The sequence below is a fragment of the Capra hircus genome, chromosome 9 (assembly GCF_001704415.2).
Source record: "Capra hircus breed San Clemente chromosome 9, ASM170441v1, whole genome shotgun sequence".
Taxonomy (NCBI): Eukaryota; Metazoa; Chordata; class Mammalia; order Artiodactyla; family Bovidae; genus Capra; species Capra hircus.
This window is the reverse complement of record NC_030816.1, coordinates 88,000,955-88,025,030: the sequence shown is the minus strand read 5'-3', so window position 1 is coordinate 88,025,030 and position 24,076 is coordinate 88,000,955. Positions and strand designations below refer to the sequence as shown.

General features: G+C 47.6%; 2 protein-coding genes and 1 pseudogene across 4 annotated transcripts in view; 1 reads left to right on the top strand and 2 right to left on the bottom strand.

Moving 5' to 3' along the window:
• Positions 1 to 3,461, bottom strand: part of LOC108636750 (NKG2D ligand 1-like) — a 30,759-nt gene extending 27,298 nt beyond the window's left edge. Inside the window, exon 1 of the mRNA XM_018053456.1 lies at positions 3,397 to 3,461. Coding sequence (XP_017908945.1) covers positions 3,397 to 3,424 — 28 coding nt within the window. The 5' untranslated portion in view covers positions 3,425 to 3,461. The remainder of the gene's footprint in view (positions 1 to 3,396) is intronic.
• The window catches only part of PDE10A (phosphodiesterase 10A), a 777,492-nt gene that overhangs the window by 485,809 nt on the left and 267,607 nt on the right, over positions 1 to 24,076 (top strand). The window lies entirely within an intron of this gene.
• Positions 550 to 3,383, bottom strand: LOC108636764 (annotated as a pseudogene).

Genomic DNA, 24,076 nt, shown 5'->3' with positions numbered 1-24,076 from the left:
GGTGCCTTAGATGGTAAAGAATCCACCTGCAATGTGGGAGACCTGGGTTCAATCCGTGGGTTGGGAAGATCCCCTAGAGAAGGGAAAGGCTACCCATTCCAGTATTCAACCGTGGAGAACTTCACGCACTGTATAGTCCACGGGGTTGCAAATAGTTGGACACAACGGCGCAACTAAGCCCGGCACATTCAAGGGTGAATCAACTACATCACTTGGATGAAGTAAAAACTAAAAAGCACTTGGCACTAAGCTAGTCCAAGTATTTGTGTCGGAACACTTTTAAAAATTATTTATAACACAGTTTAAAAATTTCTTGGTCAAAACATTTATAAAAACATTTTCAGTTCAACCTAATGAAAGTGATATCTAGAAAATATTCCACATTATTAAGTCTGTCTTAGAAAGTTCAGATGCTATGGCATTCCTAAGGCACAGTGTTCTGGAAGACAATGTGCTTCTGTGGTGCTGGGTGATATATGTGACTGCCTGGCTCCAAGTGGGCCTCAGCAGGCACCTTCCCCCTGATGTTGGCGGACTGTGAGAAGACAGTCAGACACAGGCCCCCAGGGCTGCATGGAACCCTGTGAGCCACTGGGCCAGCTGCTGGAACTGGGTTTCTCCTCCGAATCTGAGGCCCAGCACAAGGCATCACAGCAAATGGTTCATCAGGACAGTTGGTAGGCTGGGGTATTTGAAAACCTTCCTTCATATCTCTAAAGAGTCGACATCCGTGTAGGGTATTTGACCCAGAGCTATGAACTCCCTACACTATCACTCTGAAGGCCCACACATCACTAGCACTAGAGAACTAAAAAAATTATTTTTTTAATATATATATATATATTTTGGTTGTATTGGGTCTTAGTTGTGGCACTTGGGATCTTCTTGCAGCATGAAGACTCTCAGTTGCAACATGCTGACTTCTTAGTTGTAGCATGTGGGATCCAGTTCCCCGACCGAGGATCGAACCAGGCCCCTTTACTGGGAGTGTGGGAATTTAGTGACTGGATCACCAGGGAAGTCTGGAGACCTCATTGTTAACCAGAAGTTTATGAGCCATCCATCGATCCCACTTTTTCATTGTACCCCACACAGTGAGAGTCCATGGGTACAAGATTCTCGAGAGCAGCTGTCTGTACTCTTAACTTGAGGCAGTCATCAATGGCAGAGCTCCTAGCAGCCAGGTCTTTGTGGAGGACTTTTCTTCTGACCAGGTAATCCATTCCACAGGCACTCTGACCTTGTGGACCAGGTCCTGTTGAGAAATTGCCTGCGGATTATTGGCCTCTACTAATTTGAGCTGCAGGCTCCCCTGGTGGCTCAGACAGTAAAGAATCTGCCTGCAATTCAGGAGACCTGAGTTTTATCCCTGGGTTGGAAAGATCACCTGGAGAAGGGAATGGCCACCCACTCCATTATTCTTGCCTGAAGAATTCCTTGGACAGAAGAGCTTGGCGGGCTACAGGCCATGGGGTGGCAAGAGTTGGACAGGACTGACTGGCTAATACACACACAGACACACAATTTACAATGCTGTGAAAACTATTTACGATTCTCCCAATTCATGTAAGGCAATATCACCAGGGGTTTTCTCTATCTTCTATACACACAGGGGAAACAGGAGGAAGATTTCTGTGATGAAGATCTCATAGCTTGCAATGTTCAGTGAGAATCATTGTCACCTGAATTTCAGAAGCTTAATCTCTGTTTTTACAATCGATTGCTGTTCTTTATTTGGATCTTTTTCATCTAAATAAATCCCATGGAAAATACGCCCTAAACTACCTTCTTGGACTACATCCTCTCCGTGGATAGAGTTATCCTCTCCTTGGACATTTCGATATCCTTCACCTTTGCTCTGGCCTCTAAAAGAATGGCACTTCTCAAAACACTCCTCTACCCAGCCACAAGGTAGGATAACGGGATGGAAGTACCACTGTTGGGTGTGTCTCCTCTCAGATACTGAGTCATCTGGGACATGACTGAGACCATCTTTGGGAACTACTGGACACTGATGCTGTCTTGCAGTTCAATTCTTGTCATATTATGAAGGTGCAAAACAGCTAATATTGTTACTACAAGAAATATAACTGCACGGCAAACCCCGCGCTGATATAAAACACATGGGTAGAAGTAGCTGGAGCTGCATGAACAGGATCATAAACAGTTCTGCTACTGGCTTTGTCTAAGACCGAAGTTTTTTGTAGCACATTTTCGTTCCTTTCAAATTTCTGAAGAAGGGAAGTTTTTGAAGAATTTACTGTCAAGTTGAGCTGCATCTAGTCTCATAACCTCATCATCTACTTTGCAGAAAAGGAAAGCTAGAGCCAATATAGTGCGTGGAAGTCCCCCTACCCCGTGCCCCTCGCACGCCCCACCCCCACCAAGCAGAAATGCTGACCCGGGGCAGGTCCACGAAGTTGTCTACTTGGAAACCTGCTTATATTCAACTTGGACTCTGCAGGCCAAGTGAAAGGCAGGACATCTGTTTCGCTGGGTTAAAGGACAGACGTGGTGCCCAACAAGGCCACTTCTCTACTAAAAAAGTTCTGCATCTAGACCAATGGGCCCAGGCACCTGGTCCCTGCTCAGGAAGAGGCTCGCACCGGCCCTGGGGTCGCGGGTGAGGCCCGGGGGCTGGGGGTGGAGCCCGGGACCACGGGTTGGAGCCCTGCCGAGGAGCCGGGTGGCCGAGGGTGGAGCCCGGGACCGGGGGTGGAGCGCTGGGTGCGGGGGTGGAGCCCTGGGGCTGGGGGTGGAGCCGTGACGCAAAGCCCTGGGGTCGGGGATGCAGTCAGCAGCTACCGCTCCGACAAGAGCACTCAAGAACGGTTAGGCCGGGAGTGCGCCGCCGCCTCCTCCTGGGCACTCGTGTCCGCTCTGCATTTATAACTTACGGCCGGGAAAGAGCACTGGTCCTTCAAGGGCCGGGAAGATGGAGGGACCAGAAGGGTCTCTGTTGCACAGGTCGGGGCGGGAGGGTGTGCTTTTCGGGGCGGGTCTGGGTCTCCTCCACAGGATGGCCGACTGGTCCCAAACGGCCCGGCTCCAGGGCTCCCACTTCCCAGGGCAGTCTGGACCCTTGGGGTTTCAACCCTATTTCCTGCCGCGTCCCGGCCCCCTCTTCTCCCAGCGTCACTTCCCAAATTCCCGGCATTACTACTTCATCCAGGTCACCCTTGTTCTGGCCCGGAGAGCCGGCAAGAAGCCGGGAGGAGACTCCGAGGACTAAATGGGCCAGGGAAGGGAAAGAGGTGGGGGCGGCGGCACCACCCTGTAAAAAGATTCGCGACACCCCGCGGACACCGCCCCCATTTCCCTTCCCGGCTCATAACCCATCCAACCTCCTCGCGTTCCCCCGCCACGACCCCGCGCAGGGTCATGCCCGCAACTCACCGCTGGACGTTCCGCTGAACAAGACCATCGAAAGCAAAACGACCACTGGTCTTGGAGCCAGCCATCTCTCCCTTTGCCACCTGGATCCCAATTTTTCAGGAGTGTGAGGCTGCCAAGCCAGAACCCGACGATCCTCTCCCGCTAAGCCCACAGCTGCACTCTGGACCTCTGCTCCTGCCAGGACTGCCTGGCCCGCCCCTCTGCCCTCAGCCCCCACCCCAGGTTTTCCTAGCAGTAACAACTAGGAACCCCGCGCCGTCGGGGCTGGGCGGGGCATCCTAACAGTTCTCTCCCTTTCTATCCTGGCTTCCGTGTATACTCCTCTGCCCACTTGCTTATGCGCTGCGCCAGCTTGCAATGGTGATAGGAGACCGCCTAGTTCTTGTTGCTGAAGCTGAGAACGCCAATACTTTGGCCACCTGATAAGAAGAACTGACTCATTGGAAAAGACCCTGATGCTGGCAAGGATTGAAGTCGGTAGGAGAAAGGGATGACAGAGGATGAGATGGTTGGAAGGCATCACCGACTCGATGGACATGAGTTTGAGTAAAATCCGGGAGTTGGTGATGGGCTTGCAGTTCATGGGGTCGCAAAGAGTCGGACACGACTGAGCCACTTGAACTTAAGGCTCTTGTTTCTCACCTTGTTCCTTATCAGTCTTAAGTCTCTTGTTCCTTATCAGATGCAGGGGGCACTCAAGCCAGTCATCTGAGTTGGGAGGAGACAAGGAACAAAAGAAAATTCTTGTTTCGGGCCACTGGGTCGGGTCAGTCAGCGGACAAGCTTGTCCCTAAGTACCTGAATGGTCAGGGCATCAGTCGCAGTGAGGAAATCCCACCAGAGTCGCCATCTGTTACAGAAAGGGGGACTCCTTGCAGGGTCTGAGAGTGGGCTTTTGTGTAACATTGGGAAATTATTGGATCCAGGAGACACACATGCTGACAAGGTCAAGAGGCTTTTTTGGGAAGGGGCTACAGGGTGGAGAGCAGCAGAGGTAAGGGAACCCAGGAGTAACTGCTCTGCCACATGGCTTGTAGTCTCAGGGTCTCTGGTGATGGAATTAGTTTCTGGGTCATCTCTGGCCAATCTTTCTGACTCAGGGTCGTCCCTGGTGTCAGAAATGTGTTCTGGTGAGCTTTATTGATATTTCTGAGAGTTTATTTATATAGTACTTACTTTCCCTTAACCCAATTAAATCCAGCTCAGATTACAAAATCATTTTCATTTAAAAGACAGAACCAGTAATCTCCTTGTTTTACTGCTTCGGTTTTAAAAATGCTGTTTTTTCCCCTCCCTCTGGGGGACCACAGATGGATCAGATGGTTCCTGAGAACCCAGGCGAAAGACTTACAGTTTTGGAAAGGGAGAAATGGAAGCTCCCTTTTTTGTTTGTTTTGTTTTTAAAGCCTTCCGAAAATGATTGTGAACAGTGACTGCAGCCATGAAATTGAAAGATGCTTGCTCCTTGGAAGAAAAGCTATGATAAACCTAGACAGCATACTAAAAAGCAGAGACATCACTTTCCCAACAAAGGTCCCTATAGTCAAAGCTATGATTTTTCAGTAGTCATGTATCAACGTGAGAGTTGGACCATAAGAAGGCTGAGAACTGAAGGATTGATGTTTTTGAGCTGTGGTGTTGGGGAAGACTCTTGAGAGTCCCTTGGACAGCAAGGAAATCAAACCAGTCAATCTTAAAGGAAATCAGTCCTGAATATTCACTGGAAGGACTGATGCTGCAGTTGAAGCTCCAGTACACTGGCCACCTGATGCAAAGAGATGACTCATTGGAGAAAGACCTGGGAAAGATGCTGGGAAAGATTGAAGGCAGGAGGAGAAGGGGATGACAGGGGACGAGATGGTTGGATGGCATCACTGACTCAATCAACATGAGTGTGAGCAAGCTCCAGGAGATGGTGAAGGACAAGGAAGCCTGGTTTGCTGCAGTCCATGGGGTCCCAGAGTCAGACATGACTGAGTGACTGAACAAGGAGTAACCCATGCCCACAATTGTAGCAGAGCTTTGTAGGAGCTAATTGGGCAGAGAAAAGTACATAAAACAAAGATGCTTTTAAATTCACTGACTGAGAGAACCTACCAATGACAGAAAATTAACAAATAAGAAACAAAGAGAGGGTCTTACTGGGAAGTGGCCTCTGGGGCACTTTGTCCAGCCCAGCCCAAGTCTTCTCTCAGCTGGCCCTTCTGCAAGGGGGCCAGTGGAGAACCTCAAGCCTGAGGTGGGAACACAAAAGCAAACAAGTGGTGGTGAAAACGGTGACCCAGCAGGAAGTCTCTTGGATGCAAAAGGACAGGAGTGTAGGTATGAGGCCAAAGGGGAGCAAAAGGGAGGAGGCACAGAGAAAGACTGAAGAAACGGAAAGGGAAGCCATTGCCTTTTCAACCCCTGCACTCTGCAGGTGTCTATTTATTCAGGCACCAACCTGCAGGCTTCCAGAAAGGGCCAGTGAAGGAGGGAGCACCCTGTTCCACTGCCCACTGGGGTGATCAAGCCCAGAAACCAGCCCCTTGTACATCGGCTGTGGGCCTGCAGCCCAGAGGTGGGGATTCTCACCCACGTGTAAACCAGCATATAGAGAAATCTGCCAGTTCACTGAGTTCCCAACGGAACTTCTCTTGGCGGCAGGAAAATAGAAGTGAGAAAATCGGTATGATCAGACGTCCAACCACTACCTAATAAGAGGTTTGAACCTGTATCATTCTCACAAATCTCCTATGAGGCAGAGCCTGCTGGACCAAGACCTGCAGGGTATGAGGTGGGCCTCTCCCACCAGCTTGTCACCCATCAAAGTGAGCCATTGACAGCCAGAAGGAGCTTTGTCTCCTAAGTTGAGAGGAGTGATGCTGTACCTTGCCGAGATCCACTCTCTCAGAAGGATAAGAAAGAGAGAGGAGAAGTGGAGAGATAATAGATGAGGGAAAGGGACAAAGGGTGAGAGGGAGTGTGATGCCTGAATGAGGGCCCTGAGACCCCCAGGGGCCAGGAAGGCAGACGAACCAAACCTGGTGACTCTGAGCCAAGGTTCAGGCGGCCACTTGTCACCACGGGGAAGTTGCACCCTGAGGTCACAGAGATGACCAGATGCTCTGGCAGAAAAGGGACAGTAGCCCTTCATGGTTGCCACAGAGTATGTTAACGACCAGGCTTCTTGGCCTCCTTAATCAATCAGTTCATTCAGTTCAGTTCATTCAGTCGCTCAGTCGTGTCCGACTCTTTGCGACCCCATGGACTGCAGCATGCCAGGCCTCCCTGTCCATATCCAACTCACAGTGTTTACTCAAACTCATGCCCATTGAGTCAATGATGCCACAGGGGCTGGGGCTCTGGGTTCGGCAGACTTGGGTATGGCTTGGTGCTGCAGACATGGGTATGGCATAATTCTCTTGGCGGAGGTCGCCATTAATCCCACAAAGAGCTGCCAGAACATACACAGGACTGGGTAAATAGACTCTTGGAGGGCAAGGAACAGAACCTTAATCAATAGAAGTGGATAAGAGGCCAGATAAGAAATCCAGGCGAAGGCTTCCCTGGGACACGTGCTGCAGTGTGAGGGCGCGAGCATGCACAAGGGGTCTCCTTGCTCATTCCCTCAAGGGGAAGGGTGGGGGGGGCAGGCTGGCCCCTTATATGGGGTGAGGGTAGGGGCAAGCCAAGGGTTAGGACCTGAAGGATGGCTTTGGTGGCCTGCCCACTGTTGTGGCAGTGCCCTGTGCAGGGATCATACCCCATACCCTGCTTTTCCAGTTGGGTTTTTTATCTTTTCATTCATAATTAACCCCGACTTGGCATGCATGCAGTTATTTTCAGCCCCTTATAATTTCTTTGTATTTTGTTACTGGAGGAGATCATTGTCCAGGTGCAAGCACTAGAGCAAAGGTCCACAGATCCCAGGTTTCAAGTCCCGGCAGATCTCATTGGTGCTGTTGGACATGTTTCTCATCCGCGGTTTCCTCTCGGGTTCCGTGGAGTCCATCAGGCTTTCCCAAGGAGCTGGCGGACTGCACACGTTCCTGCCCTTTCATACCGTGTCCGCCCTGGCAGATTCACTTCTTGGAGCCTTGGATCCCCTCCTCTCCCACCTGCCTCAGAAGTTCTGGACTTTCTGTTTCATGCCAGCTGGGCCAGGCCTTTCTCCAGGCTTCCAAGACCCATCCTAGTGGGAGATCAGCAGCATCTCCTGGGCCTTGCTAAGTCCTGTCCCCCTAATTGTGAACTCTCCCTTCCCCAGCTTTGGGTTCTGTTCTCATTCTCCCCCACTGTGATCCTGCTTCCTAAGGAGCAGCCCCCAAAGGCTCCTCATCTCTCCTCACGACACTCAGAGACATTCTCAAAGTCCTCTGTGTTTAGGCCTCTCCTTCTGAGCTGGCCTGGCACACCTCTGGAAAAAATTGTGTCAGTTCATGCTAGGTGTGGAGCTTTTGAACAGACTGGAGATAGGCATATCCAGGGCCGTGTAATTTTTTGCCTGATCAAGGCTTCCTCCTCTTCCTCAGCCAGTAACTGGGGTGTGTTTGGGGTAGGGGGCATAGACAGGGCTGTCAGCTCTGTCAGCCAGCCCTGCAGCCCTACTCCACTCTCACATAACTGGGGGAGGAGGCCTATGGGTCTTTTTCTCCCAACCTCACCCTCACTGTGATTTGCCTTCACACATGCTCACTCTCTTTCCTATAATTTCACCATCAGTCCTCGGCCCAGACCTGGACAGCCATGGTGTGAGGTTCAAGGGCAGGTGGATGGAGAGGTTTTTCTCTCCTATGACTGTGGTCTTGCTAACATCACGTTCATGACTCCTCTGGGAGAATTCTGGAGCTGAGGTCCCTATCGTTTTCTGAAAATTAGAGGGGAGCCTGGTTGATATATCACCCAAAAAATGTATTGGAGGTGATCATTCTGAACGGGACTAACACTAACAACAACAACCAAAAGGGATGGTAATGAAAGGCTGTCTAGATTCCTGATGTCTATTTTTATCTTATGTTCTTTCTTCATTTCCATCCATGGACCGGAGCTCTTCAATTTGTACTATTTATGCAGTTGGGGAGACTCCCTTTAGTGATCATTTATCTCTTACTGAGATAAAAGGTAAATATAAAATATATTTATAATATCTATATTATAAATATATATATATATATAAATGGTGGATTGGGGGGCTTCCCTGGTGGTCCAGTGGTAAAGACTCCATGCTTAGACTGCCTGGGGTAGGAGTTTGATCCCTGGTTAAGGAACAAGATCCTAAATGCCTCATGGCACAGCCAGAAACTAAAAATGATACATCTTAATTTCTATCCGGGGAAACTAAATTTTAAACCTTAACCTTTAAATATTAAAACTAAAAAATTAATACAGTCCATTAAAGAAAATGCAGCAATATTCATTAAATTAGAAGTTCAAGGTGACATGGGGAAACCAGTACAGATTCAAAGGCAGAAAAGATCATTAGTTACTGAACTACATGATGAAGTGTTTGAATCAAATGTTGTATTGTCTTCAAGTTTGAAATGCATCAAGAAATAAGATACATTGATCTTATGAAGATACAAACCCTCCCAGCACCACGATCTTGGACTTCCTCCCTATAGAACTGTAGAAAAACCTGTGTTTGTTGTGTAAGCCATCCAGTCTGTGGTCCTCTGTATGGCAGGACCAGCCGACTAGTATAGGCTCCTGTGCTGTGCTGTGCCTAGTTGCTCAGTCCTGTCTGACTCTTTGTGACTCCATGTGCTATAGCCTCCAGGCTCCTCTGTCCACAGGAACTCTCCAGGCAAGAATACTGGAGTGAGTTGCCAGGCCCCTCCTCCAAGGGATCTTCCCAATCCAGGGAATCTAACCAGGGTCTCCTGCCTTGCAGGTGGATTCCTTACCAGCTGAGCTACTTGGGAGCCAAATATAGGCTCCTACCCTCCTACAGATGACTGGAGATGCCACTACTATCTCCTTTAATACTTCAGATTCAAAGAGATGGCTCCCAAGCCCACACTCTAGAGCCTGCAGGCCATAACTGCCAAACCCAATTCCTGTGACTACTGAACCCCATGTTCCTAAGGCCAGTGCTCCACAGCAAGAGAAGCCACCTGAGTAAGAAGCCCAAGCACTGCAACTAGAGAGGAGCCCCTGCTAGCTGCAGCTGGAGAAAGCCCGCACGCAGAAACATAGACCCAGGGCAACCAAAAAAAAAAAAATCTGTAAATAGATGCCACTCCAAAATTCTTCCCTGTGAAATCCCTTGGATATAGGAGCCTAGCTGGCTACAGTCCATGAGGTCTGAAAGAGCTGGACATGACTTAGGGACTAAACAGCAGCAACAGCAGCAAAGGAAGTTATAGCTTATTTGATAATACACAGTAGGAAAGCTCATGTCACATAGACTGGCAAATCATTATACTTCACTGATTCCTTTTCCACTAGGTGTGTAGCTTGTCTTAGTTTCTCATTCTTCCTTTCATCTGGGTGGGCTTGGTCATAGAGTGTGCTAGCACATTTAAGTAATAAATGCCTTAATAAGTCACCTTAAGAGAAAAAAGAAACAGATGGCTCCCAGAGCTTTGAGAAAACAGGCCTGAGTTGTAAAACTGGTAAGAGAAAAAGTGACAACAAGATTTTGAAATAAAATGTTCTAAGAAAAGGGAAGTCAGAGGCCGAGAGCCAGGAATGAGCTCAAGCTTCATCTCAAGTTTAGTCCAGCTAAAAGAAATATTAAGGTTACCCTGGTCACACTTCTCAAAAAAAGCCAGTGGAAACCACACAGCAACTCACCTAAGGAAGAAAAAGTCCTCAATAGTCAGGATAAAGGAGGTCAAACCAAAGTCTCCAGAATGTCAATAAGATACAGACTAGCAAGTGATCACAACGATGATGATGATAAAAATAAAAGGTGAGTTTGATTCTGATATTTGCACAGACAAAAAAAATGTGGGTTGAAACTTCATTTCTGCGTTAGAATAGAGGGATATTCCTCTATTATAAAACAGTAATTATAATAGGAATATTGTAATATTCCTCTATCATAAGATAGGAATATCCTGTTCCCTGACAATATTTCAGCCCATAATTTTACCATCTATTGATGATCCTGGACTGATAACATTTTCATTAACACTAGAAAACAAGCAGTTACTGAACATGTATTCATTCAATAAATATTTATTGGACTCTTGCTGAGAAATGGGAACTTGGCATGGAGACAGCAGCTGCCCCTGTTGACCATCTCTTCACACAGTGTGGCCAGGATCTCTCTCTGTGTCAACCACACTCTTCATCTGAACCATGGAGCACAGTAATTGAGTTCAGTGACTATTTCCTCAATTCATCTCACAAGGATGGCATGTAACCAGAACCAGTTTTAGATGTCTGGATGAGAAGTTAATTCACTACACACTGTGAAATTAACTCCATACAGTTCTTCCAATTAACTAGATTGATGAAATCAGATGGAAGGGGGTTCAGTTATTTTGAGAACTCATTTTCTGGGTGTTGAGTATAGACTGTGGGAAAGTTTATGACCGGGAGTCCAAGCCAGAATTCCCTCTTCTCCTCCTGCTTCTGTCACACCTGAGACAGGCTGGGACCTGGACTAAGGTCTCATCAAGCATCAAAATGCAAAGACACTATAAAGGGAGAAAAAGTGCTGCATGCATGCACAGTTGGGACAATTATGAGCAACAAGATACAAAATGATCAAGCCCCAACTGCCACTACTGAGGTGTTGGGAGCAAAAGCAAGGTAGTGAGTATAAGCCGACACACAGCACCACCAACGGGGTGGGCAGACCACCTAAGCTACGCCTTCTGCCTCACCCACGGATCCCCCCACCCTCAGCCCACATAAGGGACCAGCGTGTCCCCCTCAGGATCGAGCAAGGGAACTTGTTTCCCTTTCCTCGAACTGTAGCAAGAATTCTGATGAAACAGAGCGGGACCCTATGGTCCTTGCCCCGCCATGTCCTCAGCCTGCTTTTGTCTGTGGAAAAGATTTAGCCACACACTAAGTTTAATCAGAGAAGTGAGAAAATGAAAAAACTAAGGAAAATAGTCAACGGAGACCAAATAACAATAATGTAGTCATTAAGAGTAGTCAAGGACTGTGAGGTCCTTCTCAAGGGCTGTTGATAATATTCTGAGCTCTATCCTGTGAGCTGTCTTATAGATACATAAATCCCACCAGTTGCTACATGATGACCAGACTGTAGCCATGATACAAGCTGCCACAATTCCAAGAATTGTCCTCAAGGAGATGAGAACAAACCAGCCATGGAACCAAAGATTAACTGTACTTGAAACAATCAAGAGGACTTTGGTCAGACCATCCATGACCAATTTGGGGATGACTGTCAGAGCTGACTGTGCTGTTTCTGCATGCAGCCCCCTCCCTCTGTCTATAAAAGTTCTTGCCCACTGATTGTCAGTTGTGGGGAGTCAGCCTTTGGACAGATGTCCATCCTTCCCACACCCCCCTCACCTCCATTTGTTGTTTAGTCACTAAGTGTGTGACTCTTTGTGACCCCATGGACTGTAGCTTGCCAGACTCCTCTGTCCATGGGATTTTCCAGGCAAGAATACTGGGGTGGGTTGCTATTTCCTTCTGCAAGGGATCTTTGGAGGCAGGGATTGAACCCACACATCCTGCATTGATGGGTGGATTCTGGGCAGATTCTCTACCACTGAACCACCATGGAAATCCCCTACCCCTTCCCTCCACCGTTGCTGGCATCCAAAACTAAGGCAAACTTTCCTTTCCATCAACATGACCTCTTTAATGGCTTTTGAGCGGGAAGCAGCCAGACCCTAGTTCAGGAACACCAATAAAACCTAGCCTGAATTTCTCGTCTGGCCTGTTATCAATTTCTATTGATTAAATACCTGAGAGGAGGTACCCCATGTCCAAGGTAAGGAGCAATGGCTGTGCTTTGCTGGAGCAGCTGTGAAGAGATATCCCACGTCCAAGGTAAGAGAAACCCCAGTAGCACTAAGAGAGGGCGTCAGAGGGCAGACAGATGGAAACCACAATCACAGACAACTAGCCAATCTGATCACATGGACCACAGCCTCGTCTAACTCAGTGAAACCAAGCCATGCTGTGTGGGGCAACCCAAGATGGGCGGGTCACGGTGGAGAGGTCTGACAGAATGTGGTCCACTGGAGAAGGGAATGGCAAGCCACTTCAGTATTCTTGCCTTGAGAACCCCATGAATAGTGTGAAAAAGCAAAAGACAGGACACTGAAAGATGAACTCCCCAGGTCGGTAGGTGCCAACATGCTACTGGAGATTAGTGGAGAAATAACTTCAGAAAGAATGAAGGGATTGAGCCAAAGAAAAACAACACCCAGTTGTGGATGGTGATAGAAGCAAGGTTCGATGCTGTAAAGAGCAATATTGCATAGGAACCTGGAATGTTAGGTCCATGAATCAAGGCAGATTGGAAGTGGTCAAACAGGAGGTGACAAGAGTGAATATTGACATTCTAGGAATCAGCGAACTAAAATGGACTGGAATGGGTGAATTTAACTTAGATGACTATTATATCTACTGCTGTGGACAGGAATCCCTTAGAAGAAATGAGTAGCCATCATGGTCAACAAGAGTCCAAAATGCAGTACTTGGATATAATATCAAAAATGACAGAATGATCTCTGTTCATTTCCAAGGCAAACATTCAATATCACAGTAATGCAAGCCTATGCCCCAACCAGGAATGCTGAAGAAGCGGAAGGTGAACGGTTCTACGAAGACCTACAAGACCTGCTAGAACTAACACCTAAAAAAGATGTCCTTTTCATTATGGAGGACTGGAATTCAAAAGTAGGAAGTCAAGAAACACCTGGAGTAACAGGAAAATTTGGCCTTGGAGTATGGAATGAAGCAGGGCAAAGGCTAATAGAGTTTTGCCAAGAGAACACACTGGTCATAGCAAACTCCCTCTTCCAACAACACAAGAGAAGACTCTATACATGGACATCAACAGATGGTCAACACTGAAATCAGATTGATTATATTCTTTGCAGCCAAGGTGGAAAAGCTCTTATACAGTCAGCAAAAACAAGACCAGGAGCTGACTGTGGCTCATATCATGATCTCCTTATTGCCAACTTCAGACTGAAATTGAAGAAAGTAGGGGAAACCACTAGACCATTCAAGTATGACCTAAATCAAGTCCCTGCGCATTGGAGGTCAATGATGGCCACAGGGGTGCTGGGGGCTCTGGGTTGGCAAGACTTGGGTATGGCTGTGGTGCTGCAAGACATGGGTATGGGCATACAATTCTCTTGGCGCAGGTCGCCCATTAATCCAGCAAAGAGCTGGCCAGAAATAGCACAGGACTGGGTAATATAGACTCTTGGAGGGCAGGAACAGAACGCTTAATCAATAGAAGTGGATAAGAGGCCTAGGATAAGAAAATCCAGGCGAGGGCTTCGCCCTGGACACTGTGCTGGCAGTGTGAGGCGGCGGAGCATGCGACAAGGGGTGCTCCTTGTCAATTCCTCAAGGGGAAGGGTGGGGGGGGGCAGGCTTGGCCTTATATGGTGTGGTGGGGTATGGGGCAAGCCGCAAGGGTTAGGACCGAGGATGGGCTGTTGGTGGCCTGCCGGCACTGTTGTGGCAGTGCCGCTGTGCAGAGGATCATACCCTTATACCCTGCTTTTTCCAGTTGGGGTTTTTTATCTTTTCATTCATAATTAACCCGACTTGGCAGCATGCAGTTATTTCAGCCCTATATAGATTTCTTTGTTAATTTTTTGTTTACTGGAGGAGATCATTGTCCAGGTGCCAAAGCACTAAAGAGCAAAGGTGCCACAAGATCCAGTTTCAAGTCCGGGCAGATCTCATGGTGCTGTTGGACATGTTTTTCTCTGCCGGCGGTTTCGCTGCTCGGTTTCCGTGGAGTCCATCAGGTTTCGCCAGGAGCTGGCTGGACCTGCAACACAGTTCCTGGCCGCTTTCGATACGCGTGTGCCGCCGCTGGCCAGATTCCTTCTTGGAGCCTTGGATCGCGCCTCGCTTCCCACCTGCCCTGCAGAGTTCTGGACTTTCTGTTCATGCCAGCTGGCCAGGCCTGTTCTCCAGGCTTCGCAAGACCCATCCTAGTTGGGAGATCAGCCGGCAATCTCCGCTGGGCCTTGCTAAGGTCTGTCCCCCTATATTGTGAAGCTCTCCGCCTTCCCCAGGCTTTGGGGTTGCTGTTGCTCATTCTCCCGCACTGTTGATCGCTGCTTGCCTAAGGAGCAGGCGCCCCAAAGGCTGCCTCATCTCTGCCTCACGACACTACAGAGACATTCTGAAAGTCCTCTGTGTTTAGGCCTCTCCTTCTGAGGCTGGCCTGGCACACCTCGTGGAAAAAATTGTGTCAGTTCATTTTTGCTCGGGTGTGGGAGCTTTTTTGAACAGCTGGAGATAAGGCATATCCAGGGGCCGTGTAATTTTTTTGGGCCTGATCAAAGGCTTGCCTGCGGCTCTTCCTGCAGCCAGTAACTGGGGGTGTGTTTGGGTAGGGGGGATAGACAGGGCTGTCAGCTCTGTCAGGCCAGCCCTGGCAGCGCCTACTGCCACTCCTCAGCAATAACTGGGGAAGGAGGCGCTATGGGTCTTTTTCTCCCACCTCACCCTCACTGTGAATTTGCCTTCACACGATTGCTCACTCTCTTTCCTATAATTTCACCATCAGTCCTCGGCCAGACCTGGACTAGCCTGGTGTGAGGAGTTCAAGGGCAGGTGGATGGAGAGGTTTTTCTCTCCTATGACTGTGTTTTCTTGCTTAACATCAACGTTCATAGACTGCTGCGGAGAGATTCTGGAGCTGAGGTGCCCTATGCGTTTTCTGGAAAATTAGAGGGGAGGGCCTGGTTGATATATCACTCAAAAAATGTTATTGGAGGTGATCTTCGAACGGGACTAACACTAACAACAACAACCAAAAGGGGATGGTACATGAAAGGCTGTCTAGATTCCTGATGTCTATTTTTATCTTATGTTGCTTTGCTTCATTTCCAATGCCATGGATCGGCTGGTGCAGCTCTTCAATTTGTAGCTATTTATGGGCAGTTGGGTGAGACTCCCTTTAGTGATCATGTTATCTCTTACTTGGAGATAAAAGGTAAATATAAAAGATATATTTATAATATCTATATTATCAATATATATTATATATAGAATGGTGGATTGGGGGCTTCTGGTGTCCAGAAGTGGTAAGACTCCATGCTTAGATGCCGCTGGGGTAGGAGTTTGATCGGCCTGGTTAAGGAACAAGATCCTAAATGCCTCATGGCAGCTAGCGCAGAACTAAATAATGATACAGTCTAATTTCTATCCGGGAAACTAAATTTTAAACCTTAACTCTTTTTAAAATAATTAAACCTAAAAATTAAATAGCAGTCCATTAAGAAAATGCGGGCAAATATTCATTAATTAGAAGTTCAAGGTGACATGGGGAAACGTACAGATTCAAGAGGCAGAAAAGATCATAGTTACTGGAACTAGCATGATGAAGTGTTTTTGGAATCAAATGTTGTATTGTTCTTCAAGTTTGCAATGCACAAGAAATAAGATACATTGATCTATGAAGATACAAACCCTCCCCAGAGCCAGCACGATCTTCTTGACTTCTCCGCTATAGAAACTGTAGAAAAAACGCTGTGTTTGTTTTGTGTAAAGCGCATCCGTCTGTGGGTCCTCTGTATTGGCAGGACCAGCCGACTAGTATAGGCTCCTGTGGGGGCTGTGCTGTGCGCTAGTTGCTCAGTCCTGGTCTGACTCTTTGTGACTCCATGTGCTATAGCCCTCCAGGCTCGGGCGTGCTGTGCACAGGAACTCTAGGCAAGATACTGGAGTGAGTTGGCCAGGCCCCTCCTCCAAGGGGTCTTCCGGCAATCGCGGGAATCTAACCAGGGTCTCGCTGCCTTGCAGGTGCATTGCCTTTACCAGCTGAAGCTTGACTTGGGAGCCAAACTATAGGCTACCTACCTCCTACAGAGACTGGGAGATGGGCCACTACTATCTCCTTTAATACTTCAGATTCAAAAGAGATGGGCTCGCCGAAGGCGCCACACTCTAGAGCCGTGCAGGCCATAACTGCCGAAACCCAAATTCCGTGAACTACTGAAACCCCGTGCGGCGTAAGGGCCAGTGCTCCACAGGCAAGAGAGCCAGGCTGAGTAAGAAGCCAAGCAGCTGCAACTAGAGGAGGAGCCGCTGAATAGCTGCGCTGGCAGAAAGTCCTGCACACAGAATGCATAGACTTCAGGCAACCAAAAACAATAAATGCTGTAAATAGATGCAGCTCCCAGGAAAAATTCCTTCGCCTGTGAAATCCCTTGGATATAGGAGCCTAGCTGGCTACAGTCCATGAGGTCTGGAAAGAGCTGGAAGCATGGACTTAGGGACTTAAACAGCGCAACAGCAGCAAAGGAAGTTATAGCTTATTTGAATAATACACAGTAGGAAAGCTGCATGTCACATAGACTGGCAAATCCATTATACTTCACGTGATTCCTTTCCACTAGGTGTGTTAGGCTTGTCCTTAGTTTCTCATTTCTTCCTTATCATCCTGAGTGGGCTTGGTCATAGAGTGTGGCTAGCCGCCATTTAAGTAATAAAATGTCCTTAATAAGTCACCTTAAGAGGAAAGAAAATGCCAGATGGCTCCCAGAGCTTTGTTAGAAAATAGGCCTGAGTTTGTAAAACTGGGGTAAAGAGAAAAAGTGAGCAACGAAGATTTTGAAATAAATGTTCTAAGAAAAGGGAAGTCAGAGGCGCTAGAGGCCAGGAATGAGGGCTTACAAAGCTTCATCTAAAGCTTTAGTTCAGCTAAAAGAAATATTGAGAGGTTACTGGTCCAGTCCTTCTCAAAAAATAGGAGCCAGTGGAAAACGACACAGGACAACTCACAGTCTAAGGAAGAAAAAAGTCCGCTCAAATAGTCAGGATAAAGGATGTCAACCAAAGTCTGCCAGAATGTCATAAGATACAGATTTAGCAAGTGATCAGCAATGATGACGATGATATAAAATACAAAGGTGAGTTTTGATCTGGATAATTTGCACAAGACAAAAACATGTGGGTAAAAAAAAAAAAAAAAAAAATTAAAACTTCACTTTCTGTGTTGAATAGAGGGATATTCCTCTATTATAAAAGCAGTAATAATAATAGAAATATTTTAATATTCCTCTATGCCTAAAGTAGGGAATATCCTGTTCCCTGACAATATTCTCTGCCCATAATTTAGTCGCATCTATTGATGATCCTGGATACTGATTAACATTTTCTTAACACTAGAAAACAAGCAGTTACGAAGCATGTATTCATCAATAAATATTTATTGGACTCTTGCTGAGAAATGGGAACTTGGGCAAGCAGGAGACAGAAGCTGCCGCTGTTGACGCATCTCTTCAACACAGTGTGGCCAGGATCTCTGCTCCTGTGTCAACCAGCACTCTTTCTCTGAAACCATGGAGGGCACAGTCAATTGAGTTCAGTGACTATTTCCTCAATTCATCTCACAAGGATGGCATGTAACCAGAGCCATATTTAGATGTCTGGATGAGAAGTTAATTTCACTACACACTGTGAAATTAAACTCGCATACAGTTCTTCCAATTAACTAGATTGATGAAATCAGATGGAAGGGGGTTCAGTATTTTGAGAACTCATTTTCTGGGTGTCGAGTATAGACCGTGGGAGAAGTTTATCGACCTGGGAGTCCAAGCCAGAATTCGCCGTCTTCTTCCTCCTGCTTCTGTCCACACCTGAAACAGGGCTGGGAGCCTGGATGAAGTCTCACTCAGAAAGCATCAAAAATGCAAAGACTTTACTATAAAGGGAGAAAAAGTGCTAGCTGCATGCACAGTTGGGACAATTATGAAGCAACAAAGATACCAAGATGATGCACAAGCTTGTCCCTAAGTACCTGAATGGTCAGGGCATCAGTCGCAGTGAGGAAATCCCACCAGAGTCGCCATCTGTTACAGAAAGGGCGACTCCTTGCAGGGTCTGAGAGGGGGCTTTTGTCTAACATTGGGAAATTATTGGATCCAGGAGACACGCATGCTGACAAGTCAAGAGGCTTTTTTGGGAAGGGGCTACAGGGTGGAGAGCAGCAGAGTAAGGGAACCCAGGAGACTGCTCTGCCCATGGCTTGTAGTCTCAGGGTCTCTGGTGATGGAGTTAGTTTCTGGGTCATCTCTGGCCAATCTTTCTGACTCAGGGTCGTCCCTGGTGTCAGAAATGTGTTCTGGTGAGCTTTATTGATATTTCTGAGAGTTTATTTATATAGTACTTACTTTCCCTTAACCCAATTAAATCCAGCTCAGTTACAAAATCATTTTCATTTAAAGACAGAACCAGTAATCTCCTTGTTTACTGCTTCGGTTTTAAAAAATGCTGTTTTATCCCCCTCCCTCTGGGGGCCACAGATGGATCAGATGGTTCCTGAGAACCCAGGCGAAAGACTTACATTTTGAAAGGGAGAAATGGAAGCTCCCTTTTTTGTTTGTTTTGTTTTTAACCCTTCCGAAATGATTGTGAACAGTGACTGCAGCCATGAAATTGAAAGATGCTTGCTCCTTGGAAGAAAAGCTATGATAAACCTAGACAGCATACTAAAAAGCAGAGACATCACTTTCCCAACAAAGGTCCCTATAGTCAAAGCTATGATTTTTTCAGTAGTCATGTATCAACGTGAGAGTTGGACCATAAGAAGGCTGAGAACTGAAGGATTGATGTTTTTGAGCTGTGGTGTTGGGGAAGACTCTTGAGAGTCCCTTGGACAGCAAGGAAATCAAACCAGTCAATCTTAAAGGAAATCAGTCCTGAATATTCACTGGAAGGACTGATGCTGCAGTTGAAGCTCCAGTACACTGGCCACCTGATGCAAAGAGATGACTCATTGGAGAAGACCTGGGAAAGATGCTGGGAAAGATTGAAGGCAGGAGGAGAAGGGGATGACAGGGGACGAGATGGTTGGATGGCATCACTGACTCAATCAACATGAGTGTGAGCAAGCTCCAGGAGATGGTGAAGGACAAGGAAGCCTGGTTTGCTGCAGTCCATGGGGTCCCAGAGTCAGACATGACTGAGTGACTGAACAAGGAGTAACCCATGCCCACAATTGTAGCAGAGCTTTGTAGGAGCTATTGGGCAGAGAAAAGTACATAAAACAAAGATGCTTTTAAATTCACTGACTGAGAGAACCTACCAATGACAGAAAATTAACAAATAAGAAACAAAGAGAGGGTCTTACTGGGAAGTGGCCTCTGGGGCATTTTGTCCAGCCCAGCCCAAGTCTTCTCTCAGCTGGCCCTTCTGCAAGGGGGCCAGTGAGAACCTCAAGCCTGAGGTGGGAACACAAAGCAAACAAGTGGTGGTGAAACCGGTGACCCAGCAGGAAGTCTCTTGGATGCAAAAGGACAGGAGTGGAGGTATGAGGACCAAAGGGGAGCAAAAGGGAGGAGGGACAGAGAAGACTGAAAAACGGAAAGGAAGCCATTGCCTTTTCAACCCCTGCACTCTGCAGGTGTCTATTTATTCAGGCACCAACCTGCAGGCTTCCAGAAAGGGCCAGTGAAGGAGGGAGCACCCTGTCCACTGCCCACTGGGGTGATCAAGCCCAGAAACCAGCCCCTTGTACATCGGCTGTGGGCCTGCAGCCCAGAGGTGGGATTCTCACCCACGTGTAAACCAGCATATAGAGAAATCTGCCAGTTCACTGAGTTCCCAACGGAACTTCTCTTGGCGGCAGGAAAATAGAAGTGAGAAAATCGGTATGATCAGACGTCCAACCACTACCTAATAAGAGGTTTGAACCTGTATCATTCTCACAAATCTCCTATGAGGCAGAGCCTGCTGGACCAAGACCTGCAGGGTATGAGGTGGGCCTCTCCCACCAGCTTGTCACCCATCAAAGTGAGCCATTGACAGCCAGAAGGAGCTTTGTCTCCTAAGTTGAGAGGAGTGATGCTGTACTTGCCGAGATCCACTCTCTCAGAAGGATAAGAAAGAGAGAGGAGAAGTGGAGAGATAATAGATGAGGGAAAGGGACAAAGGGTGAGAGGGAGTGTGATGCCTGAATGAGGGCCCTGAGACCCCCAGGGGCCAGGAAGGCAGACGAACCAAACCTGGTGACTCTGAGCCAAGGTTCAGGCGGCCACTTGTCACCACGGGGAAGTTGCACCCTGAGGTCACAGAGATGACCAGATGCTCTGGCAGAAAAGGGACAGTAGCCCTTCATGGTTGCCACAGAGTATGTTAACGACCAGGCTTCTTGGCCTCCTTAATCAATCAGTTCATTCAGTTCAGTTCATTCAGTCGCTCAGTCGTGTCCGACTCTTTGCGACCCCATGGACTGCAGCATGCCAGGCCTCCCTGTCCATATCCAACTCACAGTGTTTACTCAAACTCATGCCCATTGAGTCAATGATGCCACAGGGGCTGGGGCTCTGGGTTCGGCAGACTTGGGTATGGCTTGGTGCTGCAGACATGGGTATGGCATAAATTCTCTTGGCGGAGGTCGCCATTAATCCCACAAAGAGCTGCCAGAACATACACAGGACTGGGTAAATAGACTCTTGGAGGGCAGGAACAGAACCTTAATCAATAGAAGTGGATAAGAGGCCAGATAAGAAATCCAGGCGAGGCTTCCCTGGGACACGTGCTGCAGTGTGAGGGCGCGAGCATGCACAAGGGGTCTCCTTGCTCATTCCCTCAAGGGGAAGGGTGGGGGGGGGCAGGCTGGCCCCTTATATGGGGTGAGGGTAGGGGCAAGCCAAGGGTTAGGACCTGAAGGATGGCTTTGGTGGCCTGCCCACTGTTGTGGCAGTGCCCTGTGCAGGGATCATACCCCATACCCTGCTTTTCCAGTTGGGTTTTTTATCTTTTCATTCATAATTAACCCCGACTTGGCATGCATGCAGTTATTTTCAGCCCCTTATAATTTCTTTGTATTTTGTTACTGGAGGAGATCATTGTCCAGGTGCAAGCACTAGAGCAAAGGTCCACAGATCCCAGGTTTCAAGTCCCGGCAGATCTCATTGGTGCTGTTGGACATGTTTCTCATCCGCGGTTTCCTCTCGGGTTCCGTGGAGTCCATCAGGCTTTCCCAAGGAGCTGGCGGACTGCACACGTTCCTGCCCTTTCATACCGTGTCCGCCCTGGCAGATTCACTTCTTGGAGCCTTGGATCCCCTCCTCTCCCACCTGCCTCAGAAGTTCTGGACTTTCTGTTTCATGCCAGCTGGGCCAGGCCTTTCTCCAGGCTTCCAAGACCCATCCTAGTGGGAGATCAGCAGCATCTCCTGGGCCTTGCTAAGTCCTGTCCCCCTAATTGTGAACTCTCCCTTCCCCAGCTTTGGGTTCTGTTCTCATTCTCCCCCACTGTGATCCTGCTTCCTAAGGAGCAGCCCCCAAAGGCTCCTCATCTCTCCTCACGACACTCAGAGACATTCTCAAAGTCCTCTGTGTTTAGGCCTCTCCTTCTGAGCTGGCCTGGCACACCTCTGGAAAAAATTGTGTCAGTTCATGCTAGGTGTGGAGCTTTTGAACAGACTGGAGATAGGCATATCCAGGGCCGTGTAATTTTTTTGCCTGATCAAGGCTTCCTCCTCTTCCTCAGCCAGTAACTGGGGTGTGTTTGGGGTAGGGGGCATAGACAGGGCTGTCAGCTCTGTCAGCCAGCCCTGCAGCCCTACTCCACTCTCACATAACTGGGGGAGGAGGCCTATGGGTCTTTTTCTCCCAACCTCACCCTCACTGTGATTTGCCTTCACACATGCTCACTCTCTTTCCTATAATTTCACCATCAGTCCTCGGCCCAGACCTGGACAGCCATGGTGTGAGGTTCAAGGGCAGGTGGATGGAGAGGTTTTTCTCTCCTATGACTGTGGTCTTGCTAACATCACGTTCATGACTCCTCTGGGAGAATTCTGGAGCTGAGGTCCCTATCGTTTTCTGAAAATTAGAGGGGAGCCTGGTTGATATATCACCAAAAAATGTATTGGAGGTGATCATTCTGAACGGGACTAACACTAACAACAACAACCAAAAGGGATGGTAATGAAAGGCTGTCTAGATTCCTGATGTCTATTTTTATCTTATGTTCTTTCTTCATTTCCATCCATGGACCGGAGCTCTTCAATTTGTACTATTTATGCAGTTGGGGAGACTCCCTTTAGTGATCATTTATCTCTTACTGAGATAAAAGGTAAATATAAAATATATTTATAATATCTATATTATAAATATATATATATATAAATGGTGGATTGGGGGGCTTCCCTGGTGGTCCAGTGGTAAAGACTCCATGCTTAGACTGCCTGGGGTAGGAGTTTGATCCCTGGTTAAGGAACAAGATCCTAAATGCCTCATGGCACAGCCAGAAACTAAAAATGATACATCTTAATTTCTATCCGGGGAAACTAAATTTTAAACCTTAACCTTTAAATATTAAAACTAAAAAATTAATACAGTCCATTAAAGAAAATGCAGCAATATTCATTAAATTAGAAGTTCAAGGTGACATGGGGAAACAGTACAGATTCAAAGGCAGAAAAGATCATTAGTTACTGAACTACATGATGAAGTGTTTGAATCAAATGTTGTATTGTCTTCAAGTTTGAAATGCATCAAGAAATAAGATACATTGATCTTATGAAGATACAAACCCTCCAGCACCACGATCTTGGACTTCCTCCCTATAGAACTGTAGAAAAACCTGTGTTTGTTGTGTAAGCCATCCAGTCTGTGGTCCTCTGTATGGCAGGACCAGCCGACTAGTATAGGCTCCTGTGCTGTGCTGTGCCTAGTTGCTCAGTCCTGTCTGACTCTTTGTGACTCCATGTGCTATAGCCCTCCAGGCTCCTCTGTCCACAGGAACTCTCCAGGCAAGAATACTGGAGTGAGTTGCCAGGCCCTCCTCCAAGGGGTCTTCCCAATCCGGGAATCTAACCAGGGTCTCCTGCCTTGCAGGTGGATTCCTTACCAGCTGAGCTACTTGGGAGCCAAATATAGGCTCCTACCCTCCTACAGAGACTGGGAGATGCCACTACTATCTCCTTTAATACTTCAGATTCAAAGAGATGGCTCCCAAGGCCCACACTCTAGAGCCTGCAGGCCATAACTGCCAAACCCAATTCCGTGACTACTGAACCCCACGTGCCTAAGGCCAGTGCTCCACAGCAAGAGAAGCCACCTGAGTAAGAAGCCCAAGCACTGCAACTAGAGAGGAGCCCCTGCTAGCTGCAGCTGGAGAAAGCCTGCACACAGAATCATAGACCCAGGGCAACCAAAAACAAAAATCTGTAAATAGATGCCACTCCAAAATTCTTCCCTGTGAAATCCCTTGGATATAGGAGCCTAGCTGGCTACAGTCCATGAGGTCTGAAAGAGCTGGACATGACTTAGGGACTTAACAGCAGCAACAGCAGCAAAGGAAGTTATAGCTTATTTGATAATACACAGTAGGAAAGCTCATGTCACATAGACTGGCAAATCATTATACTTCACTGATTCCTTTTCCACTAGGTGTGTAGCTTGTCTTAGTTTCTCATTCTTCCTTTCATCTGAGTGGGCTTGGTCATAGAGTGTGCTAGCGCATTTAAGTAATAAATGTCCTTAATAAGTCACCTTAAGAGGAAAAAAGAAACAGATGGCTCCCAGAGCTTTGAGAAAATAGGCCTGAG